Source organism: Pristis pectinata, chromosome 19 (genome assembly GCF_009764475.1).
Source record: "Pristis pectinata isolate sPriPec2 chromosome 19, sPriPec2.1.pri, whole genome shotgun sequence".
NCBI classification, from domain to species: domain Eukaryota; kingdom Metazoa; phylum Chordata; class Chondrichthyes; order Rhinopristiformes; family Pristidae; genus Pristis; species Pristis pectinata.
Genome location: NC_067423.1, coordinates 125817 through 149939, shown reverse-complemented (window position 1 = coordinate 149939; position 24123 = coordinate 125817). Strand labels below are relative to the sequence as shown.

Sequence of the window (24123 nt, the reverse complement as noted above, 5' to 3'; positions counted from 1 at the left end):
ATCCTCATGTGCTATAATGCTAAGGGGAGAACCTTCAGCCAATTTAGACCCGTCTCTGATACTAATTTAGTTAGTTTATTCTTCAGGGTGCTGTTAGCTCGTTCTACTATACCCACTGCCTGAGGGTGGTAGGTGCAATTAAACTGCTTGCAGTGCCTCACACAACTCATTTATTTTCTTTATGAAGTGGGGACCATTGTCTGAACTTATCTGTCGGAGTACCCCTATAAATGCTGCACAGTGACCATGTCTGGGGTGCCCTGCGTTGTTATCTTTGGCTTGCAGGCAACTGCTTGTTTTTCCGCAGTTGAAGCGATTTTAGACCCCTGGTGTGCTGCCAATTTAGCCTCTGTGTCTGCCCTGTTATTGCCCTGTGTTACTAGGGAGGCATCTGAAAAGTGAGCCGAGCATTTAATGATGGCCAATTTGTTAGGGAGGAGGATGGCTGGCTTGCAGGAGGTTCTTTACATAAGCGAGGAGTGGGTTATTCAGGAGCGCTACCTCGTATTGGTTTAAGCAGGCCTGGGTAAGGTGTTGAGTCTGATGGGAGGTCAGGAGTGCCATTACGGTATGGGAGGAATAAACAACCACTGACTGATGCAGGGTGATTGGCAAGGAACCAGAATGCCCTGTTTGCAGAACGAATCTATTAAATGGGTTATTCCGTCAACTGCCTCTCTCTGAAGGGGGTACTGTGGGACAGAAGGCAGTGGTGCTCCTGGTCTTGCACAGATTTGGACTGGGGTGAATCCTACCTCAGCTTTCGACGCGGCCCATAGATCAGGGGTTGGCTCATCCGAAGGGAGTCAGTGGAGCTGATGGTGGCGTAAACAGCCTGTCACCGAGAAAGGGGTGAGGTAATAAGTCAGGGTCCCTTCTGGCAGTATCTGGGGAACCCCGTAGAGGCCTGTGTCTGCCTGTACCTCAAGTTGGTGGGCTAGGAATCCCAGCTCCTTCAGTATATGACCCTCATTAACTGATAGGGTGATGTGAGGGGACATCAAGCCTGACTGATTCCACAATTCATTAGGCGTTTGAACTAAAAGTGCTGTACCCTCCTTACCCGCTCAATGGAACCGTGGCTGTAGACAGTTTAAAATCGTGCTGGGTGATGCAAGGAGCTTCGAGGGTGGAGGTATTGGCCCCTGTACCTATCATAAAGGGGATCAGTTTTCCCTCAACTAATAAATTGATGATAGGTTCATCATCCGGGTTATCGGTGAGGCCAGGGTACATGGAATGGCTACTTCCCACAGCTAGTCAGGCGGAAAACGGGTTGCTAGTTGAAAAAGGTTGTCGTTTACTGGGGGTCTAGTCTGCCGTTGGTGGTAGTGGGGGCAGTCCCGTCGCCAATGGTCAAGTGCCCCGCAAAGGTAGCATCCTGTTGACCTGGCCCTCGTCGGTGCGGGTTGTTGGGATCCCCTGGGTCCTGGGTAATTACGAGGGGGTGGTAGTGGCACGTAAGGGGGTCTGTACACTGGGGCTCTTGGAACGTTGGAGTGCATTGGATACCCTTTACCTCATTCAACACAGGTGGTGGGCCGGGATTTTTAGTATCATCATTATCAGTGGTAGAATCGGAGTCATAATCGGTGTCCGTCTGTGGGTCTCCTAAAGGTCTGTCCCCTACCAAAAAGTCCCATCGCTTGTCTGTGGCCTGAGAGCCATTCGCATGTGGGCTTTCTCTCCGTCTAAGCTGATTCCTAGTTTGGGACGCAATAGGGCCATGGAATTGTCCTTGGGGCGGGACTTGGCTAGCAGTCGTTGGTGGTGAGAGCGGAACGGTTTGCGGACTAGTCGCATTATATGGGGGCGTTAGTGAAGCGGGTAGGTAGGGGCTGTGGGTCGGACCATCCGATCCTCATTTTCGTCCATATCATTACCTTGAAACAACGGGCACACCAGACATGTCGGGAGGTACCTCCACTTTATCCTTATCTTTTTCTATTTTTATTCCTACGTTTTCCCTTATTCTCCTGATCTACCCATTCCCTCTCCTTTCTGTTCCTCTCAGCATTGTGGTCTCCACACTGAGACTTCATAACTTCCCAACTCTTAGGATTTCCCTATTCATCACACACACTAATCCCCCTTCTGCGCGCATTATGTTCCCAACTATTCTGTTTAGATTTATTTGTTAGGTCTTTGGCCGTTTTTCACCAAGTAGACATTAATATTTTCCATTTTTCCCCCGTATTGCACTCCCAAATCACCCTATCTGCCTCTAGGCACTTATCCACATCCCAAGTTCCCCCTAATGGCCATATTTCATTTCCCAATTTTTTATTGAGGCATGCCAATAATTTACGGAAGTTATTCTCATTTTTCAGATCGTCTTTACATAACTTAGATAGTGGGGTATTGGACCCAGACTTATCGAGAGTTTGTCCCATTTTTTTCCGACCGTACGGTACAAATCGCTGTGATTATCTATAAGATCGGTCTCTTTCCTTCACCCACTTCAGGTTCCTGACCTTCCTGTGGGGGATTTCCCCTCTTAAGAACTGGTCTAAGGCAGGGTGGTAGTACCGGAGAACCGATCTCAAAACTTAGAGCTCAAAACCTTAAAATTCACAAACTTAAAACCCAAGCCTGGGGACTCGAACCCCAAACCCGAAACTGGGGACTCGAACCCCGAACACACAACTAGATGTAGTTGATGTAGTTTATATGGATTTCAGCAAGGCGTTTGATAAGGTACCCCATGCGAGGCTTATGGAGAAGGTGAGGAGACATGGGATCCAAGGGGACATTGCAATGTGGATCCAGAACTGGCTGGCTGGCCCACAGAAGGCAAAGAGTGGTTGTTGAAGGGTGATATTCTGTGTGGAGGTCAGTGACCCGTGGTGTACCTCAGGGATCTGTACTGGGACCCTTACTCTTTGTGATTTTTATAAACAACCTGGACGAGGAAGTGGAGGGGTGGGTTAGTAAGTTTGCGGATGACACAAAGGTTGGGGGTGTTGTGGATAGTTTGGAGGGCTGTCAGAGGTTACAGAGGGACATAGATAGGATGCAGAGTTGAGCTGAGAAGTGGCAGATGCAGTTCAACCCAGATAAGTGTGAAGTGGTTCATTTTGGTAGGTCAAATATGTTGGCAGAATATAGTAGTAATGGTAGGACTCTTGGCAGTGTGGAGGATCAGAGGGATCTTGGGGTCCGAGTCCATAGGACGCTCAAAGCTGCTGCGCAGGTTGACTCTGTGGTTAAGAAGACATATGGTGTATTGTCCTTCATCAATCGGGGAATTGAATTTAGGAGCAGGGAGGTATTGTTGCAGCTATATAGGTCCCTGGTCAGACCCCACTTGGAGTATTGTGCTCAGTTCTGGTCGACTCACTACAGGAAAGATGTGGAAGCCATAGAGAGGGTGCAGAGGAGATTTACAAGGATGCTGCCTGGAATGCAGAGCGTGCCTTATGAAAGCAGGTTGAGGGAACTCGGCCTTTTCTCCTTGGAGCGACAGGATGAGGGGGGACCTGCTAGAGGTGCATAAGATGATGAGAGGTATCGATAGGGTAGATAGTCAGAGGCTTTTCCCCAGGGCTGAATTGGTGGCCACAAGAGGACATCGGTTTAAGGTGCTGGGGAGTAGATATAGAGGAGATGTCGGGGTAAGTTTTTTTACTCAGAGAGTGGTGAGTGTGTGGAATGGGCTGCCGGAAATGGTGGTGGAGGCAGATACGGTAGGGTCTTTCAAGAGACTGTTAGATGGGTACATGGAGCTGAGTAAAATAGAGGGCTATGGGTAAGCCTAGTAATTTCTAGGGTAGGGACATGTTCGGCACAGCTTTGTGGGCCAAAGGGCCTGAATTGTACGGTAGTTTTTCTGTGTTCTAATGTTCTAACTGGGGACTCGAACCCCAAACACAAAACTAACTGGGGACTCGAACCCCAAACACAAAACTAACTGGGGACTCGAACCCCAAACCCCTCTTACCTGTGGCACTCAGATAGGTTCGCGAGGAGTCCGTCAGAGGATATTCGACAAGCGAAGGGATCGATCAGATGTCCGACTCCCTGAGAGGGATCAAGGTGAATCTTACCTTGTGGGGCCCTTCTGGCTCAGGTAGTCGTTATCCCCGTCGGCCGCTCATGCCGCTTCCGAAACCTTGTCTTGGACTCCTGGCTAGCTCGCCAAATTGTTGTCCCGATTTTAAGTTCCCACTCCTGTCTGCTGCAAAGTAACACAGTGCCACAGATTAATTTGGTTAAAACGCGTTTATTAGCAGTATACTGCGGGAGAATTCTCCTCAAACTCTCATGTAGAGTCTTTATCAGAGCTCTCCGCAGTCCAACGGAGCAGACAGTAATTGTTACAGATAATAGAACATAGAACAATTACAGCACAATTCAGGCCCTTCGGCCCACAAAGCTGTGCCGAACATGTCCCTACCCTAGAAATTACCAGGCTTACCCATAGCCCTCTATTTTACTCAGCTCCGTATACCTATCTAACAGTCTCTTGAAAGACCCTATCGTATCAGCCTCCACCATTTTCACGTACACTTAATGAATACGGCTCCGTGAGTTTCGCTCAGGCCTCAGAGATCCAAAGACAGGCATCGGACCCTTTGTCCAATATAATTGATTTACAATCAAGAGATTCAAAGACAGGTATCACCCTCATTGTTTAGGACAAGCCTCCCACTCATTGTTTATTGCACCCAGCACCCTTATTGTCTAGTATAACTGGTCTGCAACCAAGGTTTCGGATACAGTAATTCACACCCATCCATTGAGTCAGCAGCTTGCGTGCTCTTGCTTGCGAAGTATTTTTCCATCAGCTATATGCATGGCTACAGTTAGTCAGTTTTTAACCCTTTACTTCCTCAGGATCATTAGTAGGAAATTAAAAAGTAAGGATGACAATTAAATCGTCAATAGAAGAGATGTGAGTGGAAATGGTTCTGAATCTTCCATCATGATGGAGTCAGTTAAAGGACTTGTATTCTCACTTCAGTGGCTAAACACAGCATCCTGTGCCCACCATAGATATCTTGAATAAACACACAATAGGATGGAGCTGAGATTCCACTGGGATTTTCCATACATCCAAATAATTTTGTCATAAGAGTCAGGGAAATTCTGCAGATATGTTTTGGATAGTACTTACTGTTTCAGTGGGGTTCATGTGCCCGATTTAGAGCAATCCAGGAAATGTAACTCCTGAATTGAAAATGGGAATTTTGGATACTGTTGGGCGGTGGGGATTGGGGAGGGGGTGTGACCATTCAGGAAAAAAGCAGCAGCAGCAGAAGCCAGGTCTGTGGCACCAAGACTGACTCTGAGGCTCAGCAGGGAAGGATGAAATCAGACAGAATTAGTGACAGGAGACTCAAAAGTTAAGGTGACAAACAGAAGACTCTGTGGCCCCAAAAAGGACACTAAGATGATGTGTTACCTTCCTGGTTCCAGGATCAAGGATGTCTCTGAATGGTTACAGAATATTCTCAAGGGAGAGGGTGAGAAGCCAGACGTCATTGTGTATATTGGCACAAATGACAGGTAAAAAAAGGGATGATGTCTTGTGGAATGAATACAGAGAATCAGGAAAGAGGTGAAAAAGCATGATTTCTGGATTACTCCCAGTGCCACAAGCTAATGAATATAGCAGATGAAAGCATGGCTGAAGAGTTGGTGCAGATGGCTGGGTGTCAAATTTTTCATCATTAGATCTCTTCTATGACAGAGGTTTGCAAATGAACTGAAGGGAGACCAATATCCTAGTAGGCTAATTTTAAGTGCTACTAGGGAGGGTTTAAACTAGATTGGCAGGTGTGTGGGATCCAAAGCAGCTGTGAGGCAAATAGTCAAAGAGCAATACAGCACAAATACAGGCCCTTCGACCCAACGAGTCCATACTAACCACAGTGCCTGCTCAACTAGTCCCAATATCATGCATTTGGCCCATATCCCTCTAAGCTCTGCCCCTCCATGTACCTATCTAAGTGCTTCTTAGATGATACTATTGTACCTACCTCAACCACTTCCTCTGGCAGCTCATTCCATATATCCACCTGCATGAAAATGTTGCCCCTCAAGCCATAGAACCATAGAGCACGAAACAGGCCCTTCGACCCACCATGTTGTGCCGTCCATCAAAACACCCTCACACTATCTAACCCTTTCCTCCCACATATCCCTCTATCTCACATTCCTCCATGTGCCTATCCAACAAACTCTTGAACCTGTCCAATGCATCTGCCTCCACCACCACCCCAGGCAGTGCATTCCATGCACCAACCACTCTCTGGGTGAAAAACCTCCCCCTGACATCTCCCCTGAACCTCCCACCCATAACCTTAAAGCCATGCCCTCTCGTCTTGAGCATTGGTGCCCTGGGAAGGAGGCGCTGACTGTCTACTCTATCTATTCCTCTCAATATTTTATATACCTCTATCATGTCTCCTCTCATCCTCCTCCTTTCCAGTGAATAAAGCCCTAGCACCTTAAGCCTTTCCTCATATTCCATACGCTCTAATCCAGGCAGCATCCTGGTAAATCTCCTCTGCACCCTCTCCAACGCCTCCACATCCATCCTATAATGCGGCGACCAGAACTGAACACAGTACTCTAAGTGTGGTCTAACTAGAGTTTTGTAAAGCTGCATCATCACTTCGCGGCTCTTAAACTCAATCCCACGATTTATGAAAGCTGACATCCCATAGGCCTTCTCACAGGTGGATAGAGCAGTTAAGGAAACTTTCAGTGAACTGTGAACATGAACCCCCAGATCCCTCTGCTCCTCTACACTGCCAAGTACCTTGCCATTTACCCTGTACTCTGCCCTGAAGTTTGTCCTTCCAAAGTGTACCACCTCACACTTCTCCAGATTGAACTCCATCTGTCACTTGTCAGCCCAGCTCTGCATCCAATCAATATCCCTCTGTTAGCTCCGACAGCCCTCCACACTATCCACAACACCACCGATCTTAGTGTCGTCTGCAAACTTACTAACCCAGCCTTCCACCCTTTCATCTAAGTCATCTATAAATATCACAAAATCTAAAGGTCCCAGAACTGATCCCTGCGGGACACCACTAATCACTGCCCTCCAATAAGAGGGCACTCCATCCACCACAACCCTCTGCTTTCTACAGGCAAGCCAATTCCTAATGCACACAGCCAAGCTTCCCTGGATCCCTTGGCCTCTGACCTTCTGAAGAAGCCTACCATGAGGAACCTTATCAAATGCCTTACTAAAATCCATATAGACCACATCCACTGCACTACCCTCTTCAATCTTCCTTGTCACCTCCTCAAAGAACTCTATCAGGCTTGCGAGGCAAGATCTGCCCTTCACAAAGCCATGCTGGCTGTCCCTAATCAGTCCATGATTCTCCAAGTGTTCATAGATCCTATCCCTTAGAATCCTTTCTAGCAGGTTACCCACCACAGACATAAGGCTCACCGGCCTGTAATTCCTTGGACTATCCCTACTACCTTTTTTGAACAAGGGGACAACAGTCGCCACCCTCCAATCCTCCGGCACCATCCCCGTGGACAACGAGGACTCAAAGATCCTTACCAGCGGTTCAACAATCTCCTCCCTCGCCTCTCGAAGCAGCCTGGGGAAAATCCCGTCAGGCCCTGAAGATTTATCTGTCTTGATATTATTTAACAACTTCAACACATCCTCTCTCTTGATATCTACAACCTCAAGAACATTACCCTTACCAGCACTCACTTCCGCGTCATCGAGACCCTTCTCCTCGGTGAATACCGAAGAGAAGTATTCATTGAGAACTTCTCCCACTTCCGCCACCTCCAGGCACATTCTCCCACCTTTGTCTTTAATCGGACCTACCTTTACCCTAGCCATCCTCCTACCCTTCACGTAGGTGAAAAAGGCCTTGGGATTTCCTTAACCCTACTAGCCAACGCCTTTTCATGTCCCTTTCTAGCTCTTCTCAGCCCTTTCTTGTGTTCCTTCCTCGCTACTCTATATTCCTCACGGGCCCTATCTGAACCTTGCTGCTTATACCTTATGCAGGCTACCTTCTTCTCCCTAACTAGTCATTTCCACCTCTCTCGTCACCCACTGTTCCTTCACCCTGCCATTCCTTCTTTGCCTCACCGGGACATATTTATCCCTAACATCCTGCATAAGATCCCTGAACATCAACCACATCTCCATGGTACATTTCCCTTCATAAAGGACATCCCACTTTACACTCCCAAGTTCTCTCCTTATAGCCTTATAGTTCACCCTTCCCCAATTAAATATCTTCTGGTCCTCTCTGCACCTGTCCCTGTCCATGACAATTTTAAAGGTTATGGAGCAATGGTCACTGTCCCCCAAATGCTCAGCCACGAATAGATCCTTCACCTGTCCCGGTTCATTTCCTAAAACTAGATCTAACATGGCATTCCCTCTAGTCGGTCTGTCGACATACTGCGTCAGGAATCCCTCCTGGACACATTTAACAAATTCCGTCCCATCTAAACCTTTGGCACTAAGCAGGTTCCAGTCTATATTTGGGAAGTTGAAGTCTCCCATTATAACAACCCTGTTATTTTTGCTTCCCTCCAAACACTACCTGCCAATCTGCTCCTCTATATCTCTACTGCTACCGGGGGGCCTATAGAATAGTCCTAGTAGAGTAACTGCTCCTTTCTTGTTCCTTACTTCCACCCATATGGACTCTAGAGATGATCCTTCTACAACATCCATCCTTTCCACAGCCGTAACAGTGTCCCTGACCAGTATCGCCGCCACCCCTCCTCCTCTTCTCCCCCCTTCCCTATCCCTCTTAAAACACCGAAAAGCAGGAATATTCAATATCCATTCCTGCCCTGACGTCAGCCACGTCTCAATAATAGCCACAATATCATAGTTCCCCCATACTTATCCAAGCCCTCAGTTCATCTCCCTTATTCCTGACGCTTCTTGCATTTAAGTAAACACACTTCAGTCCATCTACCTTACTACTTTTATAGCCTGTATTCTGCTTCTCCTTCCCCAAAGCCTCTCTACCTGTTTGATCTTACTTTTCCCCATCCCCTTCTTCCTCTGCCCTACTCCTCCGGTTCCCTTCCCCCTCACAAACTAGTTTAAACCCTCCCGAACCACCCTAGCAAACCTAGCTGCAAGGATATTGGCCCCCTTCTGGTTCGGGTGTAACCCGTCCTCTCTGTACAGATCCCACCTTCCCGAGAAGAGATTCCAATGGTCCAGAAATCTAAAACCCTCCCTCCTGCACCAACTTCTCAGCCACGCATTTATCTGCCACCTCCTCCTATTCCTGCCTTCACTATCATGTGGCACCGGCAGCAATCCCGAGATCGCTACCCTTGAGGTCCTCTTCCTCAGTCTTCTGCCTAGCTCCCTGAACTCGCTCTTCAGGACCTCATTTTAAATCTTTTAAGCCCCTTTTAAATCTTTCCCTCTCACCCTAAATCTATGCCCCCTGGTTTTGGACTCCGCTACTCTGGGGAAAAGACAGTTACCGGCCACCTTAATTATGCCTCGCATAATTTTAAACATTTCTATAAGGTTGCCCCTCATTGTCCTACATTCCAAGGAATGAAGACTTAGCCTGGCCAACCTCTCCTATAGCTCAGGCCCTCGAGTGCTGGCAACATCCTCATAATTATTTTCTGCACCCTTTCCAGTTTAACCATGTCTTTCCTATGACAGGGTGACCAAAACGGTACATAGTACTCCAAGTACAACCTCATCAAAGACTTACACAACTGCAACATAATGTTCTAACTCCTATTCTCAGTGCCCTGACTGATGAAGGCCAGCGTGCTAAGCACCATTTTCACCACCCTGTCCACCTGTGATGCCACTTTCAATGAACTATGCACTTGCACTATGTCCCTCTGTTCCATTATACTTGCTGGTACCCTGCCATTCATAGTATGTCCTACGCAGGTTTGACTTTCCAAAATGCATCACCTCACACTTATCTGTATTGAAATCCATTTGCCACTCTTCAGCCCACTTCCCTAACTGATCAAGATCCCCCTGTAATCCACAACAACCTCTCAATCACTATCAACAACACCTCTCAATTTTGTGTCATCAACAAACTTACTGATCAAACCTTGTGCATTCACATCCAAATCATTTATATAAATGATAAATAACATGGGTCCAAACACCGATGGGAGGTAGAAGTTAATACAGAATTCAACAACAGTAAATTCAGTAGACAAGACAGGGAGCAGCATGGCAGCGAGCAAGGAAAGACTATTGAATTAAATTGCATTTATTTCAGTGCAAGAGGCCTGACAGGTAAGGTGGATGAAAGGCCACGGATAGGTACGTGGGAATGGATACTACAGCCATTACAGAAACATAGCTAAGGGCGGGACAGGACTGGCAGCTGAATGTTCCAGGGTACAGGTGCTATAGGCGGGATAGAGGTGGATGGTGCGTTGCATATCTGATTAAAGAGAACATCACGACAGTAGTCCAAGATGAAATTACTGAGGGATCATCCAGTGATGCTTTATGGGTGGAATTGAGAAATAAGAAGGGGATAGTCACCTTGTTGGGATTGGACTATAGGCTTCCTAATATTCAATGGGAATTAAAGGAACTACTATGCAGGGAGATTGCAGAAAGTTGCAAGAATAATAGGGTTGTCATAGTAGGGGATTTTAACTTTCCTAACATAGACTGGGACAGCCATGCTGTTAAGGGTTTAGATGGGGTGGAATTTGTTAAAGTGTGTTCAGGAAACTTTCCTTGGGCATACTTTCCTGGTCACCTCACTATAGGAAGGATGAGAGGGTGCAGAGGAGGTTTACAAGGATGCTGCCTGGATTAGAGGGCATGTGCTATCAGGAGAGGCTGGACAAACTTGGGCTCTATTCTCTGGAGTGGTGGAGGCTGAGGGGTGATCTGTTGGAAGTGTATAAAATTATGAGGGGCATAGATAGGGTGGACAAGCAATATCTTTTTCCCATTATTGAGTGATCCAATACCGGAGGGCATGCATTTAAGGTGAGGGGTGTAGGTTCAGAACTGATGTGAAGGGTATTTTTTTTTACTGAGAGAGTGGTGGATGCCTGGAATGCGTTGCTTGATAGGGTGGTGGAGGCAAATCCATTGGGGGCTTTTAAGAGGGGCTTGGATGGGCACATGAATGAGAGGAAAATAGAGAGATATAGTCATTCTGTAGGTAGGAAGGAATAGCTATGCAGGCACAACATTGTGGACCGAAGGGCCTTTTCTGTGCTGTACTGTTCTATGTTCTTTATATAGAGGGTCCTACTAGGGAGAGGGCAAAACTTGACCTACTCTTGGGAAATAGGGCAGGACAAGTGACTGAGGTGTCAGTGGGGGTGCACTTTGGGACCAGTGACCATAGTTTTATTGCATTTAAATTAGTTATGGAAAGGCACAGATCTGGTCCATGAGTTAAAGTTCTAAATTGGGACAATGAAAATTTTGATGATATTAGACAGGAACTTGCAAAAGTTGATTGGAGTAGGTCGTTTGCGGACAAAGGGATCTGAAACAAGTGGGAAGCTTTTAAAAGTGAGATGACAAGAGTTCAAGGTCTGCAGGTTCCTATTAAATTAAAGGGTAAGGATGACGGAGGAGGGAACAAACTGGATGACCCTATTGAGGCTTTGGTCAGCAAAAAGGAGGCATGGGTTAGGAACAGACAGCTAGGATCAAGTGAATCCTTGGAGTATAAGGATACAGGAATATACGTAGAACATAGAGTACAGCACACAAACAGTCCCTTCAGGTAACATAACTTCCTGACTCTTGAACTCAGTGTCTTGACTAATAAAGGCAAGCATGCCATCCACCTTCTTAACCAACCTATCAACCTGTGCAGCCACTTTCAGGGAGCAATGGACTTGGACCCCAAGATCCTTCTGTACATCAGTTCCATTAAGGGTCCTGCCATTAGCTATGTACTGTCCCTGTACAGTTGATCTCCCAAAGTGCAACACCTCACACCTGGCTGGATTAAACTCCATCTGCCATTTCTCCATCCATATCTGCAACTGATCCATATCCCACTGTATCCTTTGGCAGTCTATAGTATCCATAAATCCACCAATCTTTGTATCATCTGCGAAATTACTAACCCACACATCCATATTTTCATCCAAGATTTATATATGTATATCACAAACAGCAGAGGTGCCTGAACAGATCCCTGCGGAACACCACTAGTCACAGATCTCCAGCCAGAATAAGTTCCATCGACCACTACCCTCTTGTCTTCTATGGCAAGTCAATTCTGAATCCAAACGACCAAGTCATCATGGATCCCATGCATCACAAACTTCTGGATAAGCTTATCACGTGGGACTTTGTCGAATGCCTTACTAGAATCCATGCAGACAACATCCACAGCTCTACCTTCATCACCTCCTCAAGAAACTCAACCGTTTGTAAGACATGAACATGACCTGCCTTGCATAAAGCCTTGTTAACTGTTCCTAATAAAGCCATGCTTCTCCAAATACTAGTAAATCCTATACCTAAGAATCCTTTCCAAAGCTTCCCTACCACTGATGTGAGACTCAGTGGTCTATTGTTACCAGGATCATCCCTATTTCCCATCTTTAAAGAATGGAAAAGCATTAGCTGCTTGCCGGTCCTCCATGACCTCGCCTGTGACTAGAGAGTACACGAAGATCTTGGTCAAGGCCCCAGCAATCTCATCTCTTGCCTCTCTCAATAACCTGGGGTATATCCCATCAGGCCCTGGAGACATACACCTTCATGTTCTTCAAGAGCTCCAACACTACCTCTTCCTTAATCTCAAAATACCCTCACATATTAGCACGCTCCACACTGATCTCACTTTTCTCTATGTCCTATTCCTTGGTAAATACCTATGCAAAGTATTCACTTAGGACCTCACCCATATCCTCCGCCTCCAAAAGCATATGTTCACTCCTTTACCCTTGAGTGGTCCTACCATCTCCCTAGTGATCCTCTTGTTCTTAATGTAGGTGTAGAATGCCTTGGGATTCTCTTTAATTCTACTTGCCAAGGACTTCTCATGGCCCCTCCTGGCTCTCCTAATTCCCTTCTTGAGTTCTTTTCTAGCTTCTTTATAATCATCAAGGGCGCTGTTTGACTTTAACTTCCTAAACCTTACATACATTTCCTTTTTCCTTCTTAACTAAATTCACCACCTCTCTGATAATCTAAGAATCTCTTACCTTGCCATCCTTGTCTTTCCTTCTTACTGGAACCTTACCTTTCCCGTACTTAACTAAACATATACCTAAGAAAGAAATCAGAAGGGAAAAAAGGAGGCATGAGATAGCTTTGGCAGAGAAGATTAAGGAGAGTCCAAAGATATTTTATGTATATTACGGGAAAAAGAGTAACTAGGGATAGAATAGGGATCCTCAAAGAGCAAAGTGGACATCTTTGTATGTGGAGCCGCAGGAGGTCAGAGAGGCCCTCAATGAATATTTATCCTCTGTTTTTACCATGGAGAAAGACGTGAAGACTTCAGAACTTGAGATAGATGATGGGGATGTCTTGGGAGTGGTCCACATTACAGCAGAGGAGGTGCTGGATGTCTTAAAACATATGAAGGTTGATAAATCTACAGGGCCTGATCAGGTATATCTAAAAACACTGTGGAATGCTAGAAGACGAATGAAAAACTATGATGCTGGAGGAACTCAGCAGGCCAGGCTGCATCTGTGGAAAAAAGGTCAAGATGAAAAACATGATGATACTGGAAGCATCTCTGGAAGAGGAATTGTGGGAGCCCTGGCTGAGATATATGTATCATTGTTAATGGCAGGTGAAGTGCCAGAAGACTAGAAGCTGGCTAATGTTCTGCCTTTATTTAAGGAGGGCTGAAAGGAAAAGCATGGGATCTATAGACCAGTAAGCCTAACATCTGTGGCATGTACATTACCAGAGGGGATTCTGAGGGATAAGATATATATGCATTTGTAAAGACGTGTTGATTAGGGATAGTCAACATGGCCTTGTGCATGAAAGATTGTGGCTCATGAATTTGATTGAGTTTTTTGAAGAAGTAACCAAGAAGGTCGTTGAGGGCAGGGCCATAGACATGGACTATATGAACTTCAGTAAGGACTTTGATACGGTTCCACATGGTAGGCTGCAATAGAAAGTTAGATTGCATGGGATTCAAGGAGAGCCGGGTAATTGGATACAAAATTGCCTTCATGGTTGGAAGCAGAGGGTGATGGTGGAAGGTTATTTCTCGGACTAGAGGCCTGTGACTAGTGGTGTGCCTCGGGGTCAGTGCAAGACTCATTGCTATTTGTCATCGATATCAATGGTTTGGATGAGAATGTACAAGGCATGGTTTGCAAGTTTGCAGATGACACTTCAGGTGGTGTCGTTGACAATGAAGATGGATATCAGGAACTATATCTTCCTACATATGGAATAACAAACATCCTAGACTAAATAAAGTTCACCTTCAGAAGGTTAAAAAGAACAGAGGTTTAGCCTTACCTAATTTTAGGTTTTATTACTGGGCAGTCAATATACGAAATCTTACGTTTTGATTACATTACGTTAATCAAGAGGCTTGTCCAGTATGGGTTTCTTCAGAAGCTAACTCTGTTAAAAAATTTTCTATTATTTTTCTGCTTGGTTCTTCACTTCCTTTATCATTAAATAAACTAACAGATAATTTAGTAGTTAAACACACTTTGAGGATTTCGTTACAATTTAGAAAATATTTTGGTTTATTGAGTTTTTCTTTGTCCGGTCCCATTTTTTCTAATTTTTTTTTGAAACTTCTATGACTGACGTAGTCTTTAAAGAGTGGGACAAATTGGATATTACTTGTTTTCAGGATTGTTTTCAGCGACCTGGGTTCAAATCCAGCCACTGTCTGTAAGAAGTGTGTACGTTCTCCCTGTGTCTGTGTGGGTTTCCTCTGGGTGCTCCGGTTTCCTCCCACATTCCAAAGACGTACGGGTTAGGAAGTTACAGGCATGCTATGTTGGCGCCGGAAGCGTGGCGACACTTGCGGGCTGCCCCCGGAAATCACTACGCAAAAGACGTATTTCACTGTGTGTTTCAATGTACATGTGACTAATATAAACCTTTCTTCATTCGAAAAATTGTCTTCCAAGTATAATTTACCAAAAACTCATTTTTTCTGATATTTTCAAATTAGAGTCTTTCTTTGATCTCAATTACATTCTTTTCCTATGAGTCCTGATAAAAATCTATCAGATGTAATTTTTAATTTGAAGCCTTTTCACGATGGCTCAATATCTAATATTTATGATAGGTTATTAAGAATGAGTAAGGTTCCACCAGATAAAATTAAAAATGCTTGGGAACAAGATTTGCGGATGTCAATTTCTGAGGAAACTTGGAATGAAATTTTTAAATTGGTTAATACTTCGTCATTATGCGCCCGTCATTCTCTCCTGGAATTTAAAGTGGTCCATAGAGTTCACGTCTAAAGACAAACGATCCCGTTTTTATTCCGATATATCTTCTTACTGTGACAAATTCAATAACGGAAAGGATTCTTTAATTCACGTGTTCTGGATGTGTCAGAGTCTTAAAGAATATTAGACAGAGGTGTTTCAAACTTTTTCTGTGCTTTTTAAAATAAATTTTAAACTTAATCCTTTGACTACATTATTTGGGATTGTTGGAGAAAAAGATATAACTTTGAAGGCTCCTGATCTCCACACTCTGGCTTTTATTTCTCTTATAGCCAGGAGAGCTGTGTTGCTTAAATGGAAGGAAGTTACTCCACCTACTCATGCTCAATGGTTACGGGATGTTATGTCACACCTGAATCTAGAGAAGATCCATTGTTCAATTCTTGAATCTAACTTAGACTTTCAAACCCTGTGGGGACCCTTTTTTTGAATTATTTTCCAAACCTTTGATTTGGTGACTAAAATACGGACATTGGCTGATAATGTTAGGTTTCAAGGGTTTTTCCTTGTCTTTTTTATCAAACAGCTTCGGTTTTGGTAGTGGGGGAAGATTTTTTTTACAATAAAAATATTCCAATTTTTTCTTTATTAACTAATTATTATGTGATTATTAATTTAGAGTATTGTGATCTTAAGTATGACTTAACACAATGTATTCAGTAGTATTCTTATCCTCTTTTTTAATGCATGTACTCTGTATTTTTTTCATGGATTTAATAAAAATATTGTAAAAGGAATTACAGAGGGATTTTGATCAGCTGGATAATTGGGCCCAGGAATGGCAAATGGAGTTTAATTTGGATAAGCGCAAGGTGTTGCATTTTGAGAAGATAAATCAGGGTAGAATTTTTAAGTGAACAGTACGGCCCTGGGGAGTGTTGGAGAATGGAGGGATCTAGGAGTTCAAGTAAATGGTTCCCTGAAAGTGGTGTTGCGATTAGAGAGACAAGTGAAGAAGGCTTTTGGCATGGAGGCTTTCATCAGTCAGAGCATTGAGTATAGAAGTTGAGATGTTATGTTGCAGTTGTACAAGATGTTAGTGAGGCCACATTTGGAATATTGTGTTCAGTTTTGGTCACCCTGCTGTAGGAAAGATATTATTAAACTGGAAAGAATGCAGAGGAGACTTACAAGGATGTTACCAGGACTTACGGGACTTGAGTTATGAAGAGAGGTTGAGCAGGCTGGGTCTTTATTCACTGGAGCTTTGGTGAATTTGGGGTGATCTTGTAGTGCTGTGTAAGATCATGAGGGGCATAGATAGGGTCAATGCGCATAGTCTTTTTCTGAGAGTCGAGGAATCAAGACCTAGAAGGCATGGGTTTAAGGTGAGAGGGGAGAGATTTAATAGGAACCTGAGGAGCAATTTTCTCACCCAGAGGGTGGTCTGTAAATGGAATGAGCTGCCAGAGGAAGTGTTGAAGCAGATACATTAACAATATTTAAAAGACATTTGGACAAGTACATGGTAGGAAAGATTTTGAGAGATATGGGCCAATTACAGTCAAATGGGACGAGCTTAGATGGGAATCTTGGTCAGCATAGACCATTTAGGCCAAAGTGCCTGTTTCCATGGTGTATGACTCTACGATTTTCAGTCAGGCATTATCTGTGGTGAGAAAAACAGCTAGTTATTCAGTTTGTTGTTTTATTTTCTTTGGCATGAAATGTTAACTTTGTTTGTCCCTTCACAGATGCTGCCTGACTTTCTGTGTATTTCCAGCGTTGTCTGTTTTATTCCAGTTTTCCAGCATATACAGTTTTTTATGCTTTTTGAAATGTAAATCCTGTCTGGATATGCCATAGGCTCTTCATGTTTGAGAACTAGGTTGTGTCCATGACTGTAAACAGGAATAAAATGAATTGGCTACAGAGGGCAATTGAGCTTATGAACTGGATATTAAATAGGTTTGGTGGAAGGAGTCAGGGAGTGGCAGTGGTGGAGACACCAGAGACTGCAGATTCTGGAATCTGGAGCAACAAAATCTGCTAGAAGAACTCAGTGGGTCGAGCAGCATCTGTGGGAGGAATGGAATTGTCGACGTTTTGGGTCAACCCTGATGCAGGGCTACAACTCGAACATCAACAATTCCTTTCCAATGGTGTGTCAAAGGGATTAGGGCTGGATCCAATGTTTTTCATACATATTAACAATTTGGATGAACTTAGGTGGCATGGTCAGTAAGTTTCCAGATGACTCCAAAATTAGTGGTGTGGTGGACAGAAACCATGGTTGTCTAAGCTTACAGCAGGTCCTAGATCAACTGGGAATGTGGGCAAAAGAATGGCAGATGGAATTTAACTTGAACAACCTTCATCATTCGGGGCACTGAGTGCAAAAGTTGAGGCATTATATAACAGCTGTACAAGACGCTGGTGAGACTGCACTTGGGGTATTGTTTGCAATTCTGGCCACCGAGCTATAGAAAGAATGTGATTAAAGCAGGAAAGGGTGCAGAAAAGTTTCACACGGATACTGCAAGGACTGGATGGCTTGAGTTATATGGAGGCGCCAGATAGATTGGGATTGTTCTCCCTGGAGCAAAGGAGGCTGAGAGGTGAACTTAATGAGGTTTATAAATTCATGGGGGACATAGATGAAGTCACAGTGAGTTTCCCAGGTAGGGGAGTCTTGAGCTAGAGGGCATAGATTTTAAGGTGAGGAGGGAAAGATTTAAGAGGGATCTGAGGGGCAAGTTTTTCGCGTAGAAGGTAGTAGACATGTGGAATGACCTGTGATAGAGGCAGGTACAATCACAAAGTTTAAAGGACATTTGGACAGGTATAAGGATAGGAAAGGTTTAGGGGGTTATGTGCCAAACAAGGCAAATGGGATTAGCTCAGGTGGGCACCTTAGTCGGCATGGACAAGTTGGGCTGAAGGGCCTGTTTCCGTGCTGTATGACTTTATGACCATGGCAAAAGAGCTGAAGAATGGGACTGATGGGGTTCTACTAGGATCGAATAAATGATGGTCAAATTCTTCCGTTCTGCAACGGCGGCAAAATTCCAGCAATGATTCAGTTATTGTCTGGAAGTCTATTAACATCAGATTGTTAACAAACAGAAAACATTTACAGCATACAGTTGCTACTGTGAGTTATGCATTGTGGATAACACAGTATTAATAAAAAAAAACTGTTGTGGTTCAGAAAGCCAGTCAGATTTGAGGGCTGTAGATTTTAACAAGTCTTTATTAAGCACTTGCAAACATACAGGCGAGGCCCAGGGGAAGAATCTCCCCAAACTCAAAATACATGGATTTTTTATTCCCTTTTCAGTACAAAAATTCCAACAGATGATTAAATACAATCTCAATAGTTACAATATACAGTTTAATGAAATATTTTGGTGTGAACAAATGGTTCCATGGAATTATACATTTTCAATGGGAGCACATCTTAAGTGACAGGACCAGCAAATATCTTTGTGAAGACAAGGTAGTTCATATAAATATTCTGAACACTTCTGAGGACATCCAAAACATCCATCTATCCTTCTTTTACCACAGTATTTTGAGGTGTGACTTTTGGATACACAAACACCCTAGGTATTAATTTTCAGAACAAATATGATGTTCTAAGTGGCAAAATATCCAATTTGGAATTGGAGATTGAGGGACATCTTTTATCTATGTCATAATGGTGCAAAATATCTAACTCAAGATGTCCAATGCCTAGGCCTTCATCTATTGATCCTCTGTATCAATGGATGCTACATTTTCCTCTCGGTGTAGCCAAGGATGGGGTTTTGCTGTCATCCAATTAACATAGCCATGTTGACAATTGGCCACGCCACACAAGAATGTCCCATGGTGATGTCAGTTTTCAAAGCATATTCCTTCATAGAGAGGGACATTTGTTTATGCAGCTATCCTTTTAGTTTTAAAACATGCAAGTTACTTATGTAAGTAGTTTGAAAGCTGACTTTTGCTTGTATTAATAAAATCAATGGTGATTTTACTATATCTCCTCTAACTGTGACTTGCTCTCCCTCACAAAACTAATATCAGTCCATGAAATGCTGGAAACTATAATGAAGGATGTTTAGCTAACAGGTCCATAGTTCTCTGTGATGTAAAGGGTGTCAGGAAGCAGAGCTTGGAGTATTTGGAACAACCTTTGCTACTTGTGGGGAACTTGTCAATTCTGCTCAGATTGCAAGGGTTAAGTAAAATGATGTGTCAAACTTACAGAAAAAAATTTCGAACATATAACTTAAGTTATGATACATCTCTATAGAACTCTGGTTAGGCCGCATTTAGAGTATTGCGTGCAATTCTGGTCACCTCGCTATCGGAAGGATGTCGAGGCTTCAGAGAGGGTGCAGAGGAGGTTTATGAGGATGCTGCCTGGATTAGCGGGCATGTGCTATCAGGAAAGGCTGGACAAACTTGGGCTCTTTTCTCTGGAGCGGTGGAGGCTGAGAGGTGATCTGTTGGAAGTGTATAAGATTATGAGGGGCCTAGATAGGGTGGACAAGCAATATATTTTTCCCATTATTGAGCGATCCAATATCAGAGGGCATGCATTTAAGGTGACAGGGGGTAGGTTCAGAACAGACATATGAGGGGTGTTTTTTTTTTACTGAGAGAGGGGTGGATGCCTGGAATGTGTTGCCTTATAGGATGGTGGAGGCAAATTCATTGGGGGCTTTTAAGAGGGGCTTGGATGGGCGCACGAATGAGAGGAAAATTTCGGGATATGGGCATTCTGTAGGTAGGAAGGAATAGCTATGTTGGCACAACATTGTGGGCTGAAGAGCCTGTTCTGTGCTGTACTGTTCTCTGATACTACAGTAACAGGCCCTTCGGCACATGATGCCTGTGCCAAACATGATGCCAATTTAAACTAATCTCATCTCCCTGCGCATGGTCTGTATCCCTCCATTCCCTGCCTGTTCATGTACCTGTCTAAATGCCTTGTAAACATTGCTATTGTATCTGCTTCCACCATTTCCCCTGGCAGTGGGTTCCTGGCAAAAATCTCAAAAATCTCCTTTAAACTTTACCCCTCTCACTTAAACCTATGCCCTCTAGTATTTAACATTTCCACACTGGGAAAAATGGCTTTGGCAATCTATCCCGTCAATGCCTCTCATAATGTTATATACTTCTATCAAGTCACCCGTCAGCCTCTGATGCTCCAGAGAATACAATTCAAATTTGTCCAACCTCTCCTTTCAGTTAATACTCTCTAATCCAGGCAATATCCTGGTGAACCTCTTCTGTACCCCCCACAAAGCCTTCACATTCTTCCGATAATGGGGCGACCAGAACTGCACGCAATACTGCCAATGTGGCCAAACAAAAGTTGTATGCAGCTGCAACTTTTATATTCTACAGCCTGACCGATGAAGGCAAGTATGCCTTATGCTTTCTTTACGACTCTATTTACTTGTGTTGCCACTTTCAGTGAACTATAGACTTGCATCCCAAGATCCCTCTGTACATCAATCCTTCTAAGGATCCTGCCATTTACTGTATACTTTCCTCTTTACATTTGACCTCCCAAATTGCAATACCTCACACTTGTCTGGATTAAACATTATCTGCCATTTCTATGCCCAGATTTCCAACTGATCTATGTCCTGCTGAATCTTTTGACGACCTTCCTCCACAACTCCGCCAGCTTTCATGTTGTCTCCTAACATGCTAATCAGCTCACCTACATTTTCGTCCAGATCATTTATATGTAAGACAAACAACAAGGATACCAATGCTGATCCTTGTGGAACGCTACTAGTCACAGACCTCCAGTCAGAAAAACACCTCTCCACCACTACCCTCTGTCTCCTATGGCCAAGCCAATTTTGAATCCAATCTACCAAGTCTACCATGGATCCCAGATGCCTTAATCTTCTGGATCAACCTACTATGAGGGACCTTGTCAAGTTTTAGGAAGGTCCATGTATACAACATCCACTGCCCTGCCTTCATCAATCATCTTTGACACCTCCTTAAAAAAACTCAATCAAGTTTGTACGATATGATCTCCCCTGCACGCAGCTATGCTGAATATCCATACAAAAGTCTGTACTTTTCCAGATACGAATAATTCCTATCCCTGAGAATTGTCTCCAAGAATTTCCCAATCACTGATGTTACTACTGGCCTGTAATTTCCTTGTTTGTCTCTATTGTATTTCTTAAACAGAGGAACAACATTGGTATTCTCCGGTCCTCTGGGATCTCGCCTGTGGCATGAACATCTCTGGGATAAATATTTAAAGCAGAATTAAACTGTAATGAAGTAACCTAAGTTTTCTTTCTCTAAATACTTTTTGCCCTTCGCTTACCCTTCCTTCTCTTCAGAGTATTCTCTATTAAGTAGACGAGGTGGGTTTACCATCATATATTGGCTTGGTAAGATTTATGGATAAAATGGCACCCATAGATCTTTTATAATCTCACTTTTATATGGCTAACAAAATATTCAAATATAGTTGTGTAATACTATCTCCTTTGAGCACATCCATGCACATGGTACTCCAATAATGTTGTATTTTTGAACCATGTATTGCTGCTGAGTTTTCTTATCCAATAGTAACTGAAAAACACATATGCTGGAAGTCTGAAATAGAAACTGAAAAGTCAGGCAGCAGCTGTGCAAAGATAAACAGTTAAAATTTCAGGTGGAAGACCAAGGTTCTTAACTCTGTTTCTCTTTCCACCAATGTTGCCTGACCTGCTGAGTGTTTCCAACATGTTCTGTTTTTATACCTTATCCGATATCCTGGAAACAGAATGAAGCCCCATGGAAAATTCTCGACTCATTTGTGAATTAAAATGAATACTGACAAAATTTTAATAAAATTACTTTTATTGAAACGTACTTTCTTCTTCTTGATCACAGGTAAAACTCAAGTAATGGGAGAGATTAAAATTGCTCTGAAGAAGGAGATGAAAACAGATGGAGAGCAGCTATTAGTGGAGATTCTTCAATGCAGAAACATTACCTACAAATTTAAGTCACCCGATCATTTACCAGGTATCAGTATTTGTTGACTCAGCCACCAGTCAGAATCACAGACTAGGTGACTGCTTTGGTGTTGGAGTTGTCTAAGGAGCATCGAAGGGTGGTAGCATTGCAGGGCAGAATATTCCTCAGGCAATTTGAGGTACCTACAACAAGGATACATGGAGTAATCGTGGGAGACTTTACAATTACACTGCGAAAATTACATTAGCAGTAATAATGTGGAGAATGAGTGCATGACCTATATAATAATATTAGAAATAGTCATACAGCACAGAAACAGGCCCTTTGGCTGAACTCATCCATGCCAACCAAGATCCCCATCTAATCTAGTCCCATTTGCTCATGTTTGACCACTATCCCTCAAACCTTTCCGATCCATGTACCTGTCCAAATGTCTTTTAAATGTTATTGTACCTGCCTCAACCACTTCCTCTGGCAGCTTGTTCCATCTACAGACCACATTCTGTGTGAAGCAGTTGCCCCTCAAGTTCCAACTAAATCTTTCCCCCCTAACCTTAAACCTATGCCCTCAAGTTCTTGGCATTCACCCTATCTATGCTCCTCATGATTTTATATACCTCTATAAGATCACCCCTCATTCTCCTGCACTCCAAGGAATAAAGTTCTAGCCTGTCCAATCTCTCCTGATAACCCAGTCCCTTGAGTCCTGGCAACATCCTCGTAAATCTTTTCGTCATTCTTTCCAGTGTAATAGCATCTTTCCTACAGCAAGGTGACCAAAACTGAACACAGTACACCAAATGCAGCCTTACCAACGTCTTGTACAACTGCAAAATAGATCCAGCAAATAAGCCATCATGCACACTCAGCATTCCATAAGGTCATTATTTAGCTTTTACCTCAATACCAGTTTCCTGCACTAACTGCCATCTCCTGAAATAGATTTCATGATCAGTATGCTGTGTAACCAACAACGAATCAAGCTGTTATAGATCCAGTACAATGCAATCAGAAAAGGTGAGTAGATGATTGGGTAGTTAGAGTCATAAAGTCAGAGAGCAATACAGCATGAATATAGGCCCTTCAGCCCAACGAGTTCATGCCAACCATGGTCCCCACCCACCTCGTCCCAATTTCCTGCATTCAGTCAATATCCCTCGAAGCCCCACCCCGTCCACATACCTATCCAAGTGCTTCTTAAATGATATTATTGTACCTGCCTCAACCACTTCCTCCAGCAGCTCATTTTATATACTCACCACCCTCTGCATGAAAAAGTTGCCCCTCAAGTCCCTTTTAAATATTTCCCCTCTCACCCTAAATCTATGCCCCCTAGTTTTGGACTCCAGTTCCCTGGGGAAAAGACTGCTACTATTTACCTTATCTATGCCCCTCATGATTTTATAAACCTCTATAAGGTCACCCCTCATTCTCCTACGCTCCAAGGAATAAAGACTTAGCCTGGCCAACCTCTCCCAATAACTCAGGCCCTCTAGTCCTGGCAACATCCTTATAAATCTTTTCTGTACTCTTTCCAGTTTAACTATGTCTTTCCTACAACTGGGTGACCAAAACGGTACACAGTACTCCAAGTGCGACTCACCAATGACTTATACAACTGCAACATAACTTTCCAACTCCTAAATTCAATGCCCTGAATGATGAATGCTAGTGTGCTAAGTGCCCTTTTCACCACCCTGCCTACCTGTGATGCTGCTTTCAACTAACTTTACACTTATACTCCTTGGTCCCTCTGTTCCACTACATTCCTTAGTGTCCTACCATTCA

At 43.8% G+C, this 24123-nt stretch overlaps 1 protein-coding gene across 6 annotated transcripts in view; it reads left to right on the top strand.

Moving 5' to 3' along the window:
* Positions 1-24123, top strand: part of pcloa (piccolo presynaptic cytomatrix protein a) — a 528901-nt gene that overhangs the window by 453127 nt on the left and 51651 nt on the right. For all 6 annotated transcript variants that reach the window (XM_052034279.1, XM_052034276.1, XM_052034278.1 and 3 more), the window contains one exon: positions 22249-22383. In XM_052034279.1, coding sequence (XP_051890239.1) covers positions 22249-22383 — 135 coding nt within the window. The remainder of the gene's footprint in view (positions 1-22248; positions 22384-24123) is intronic.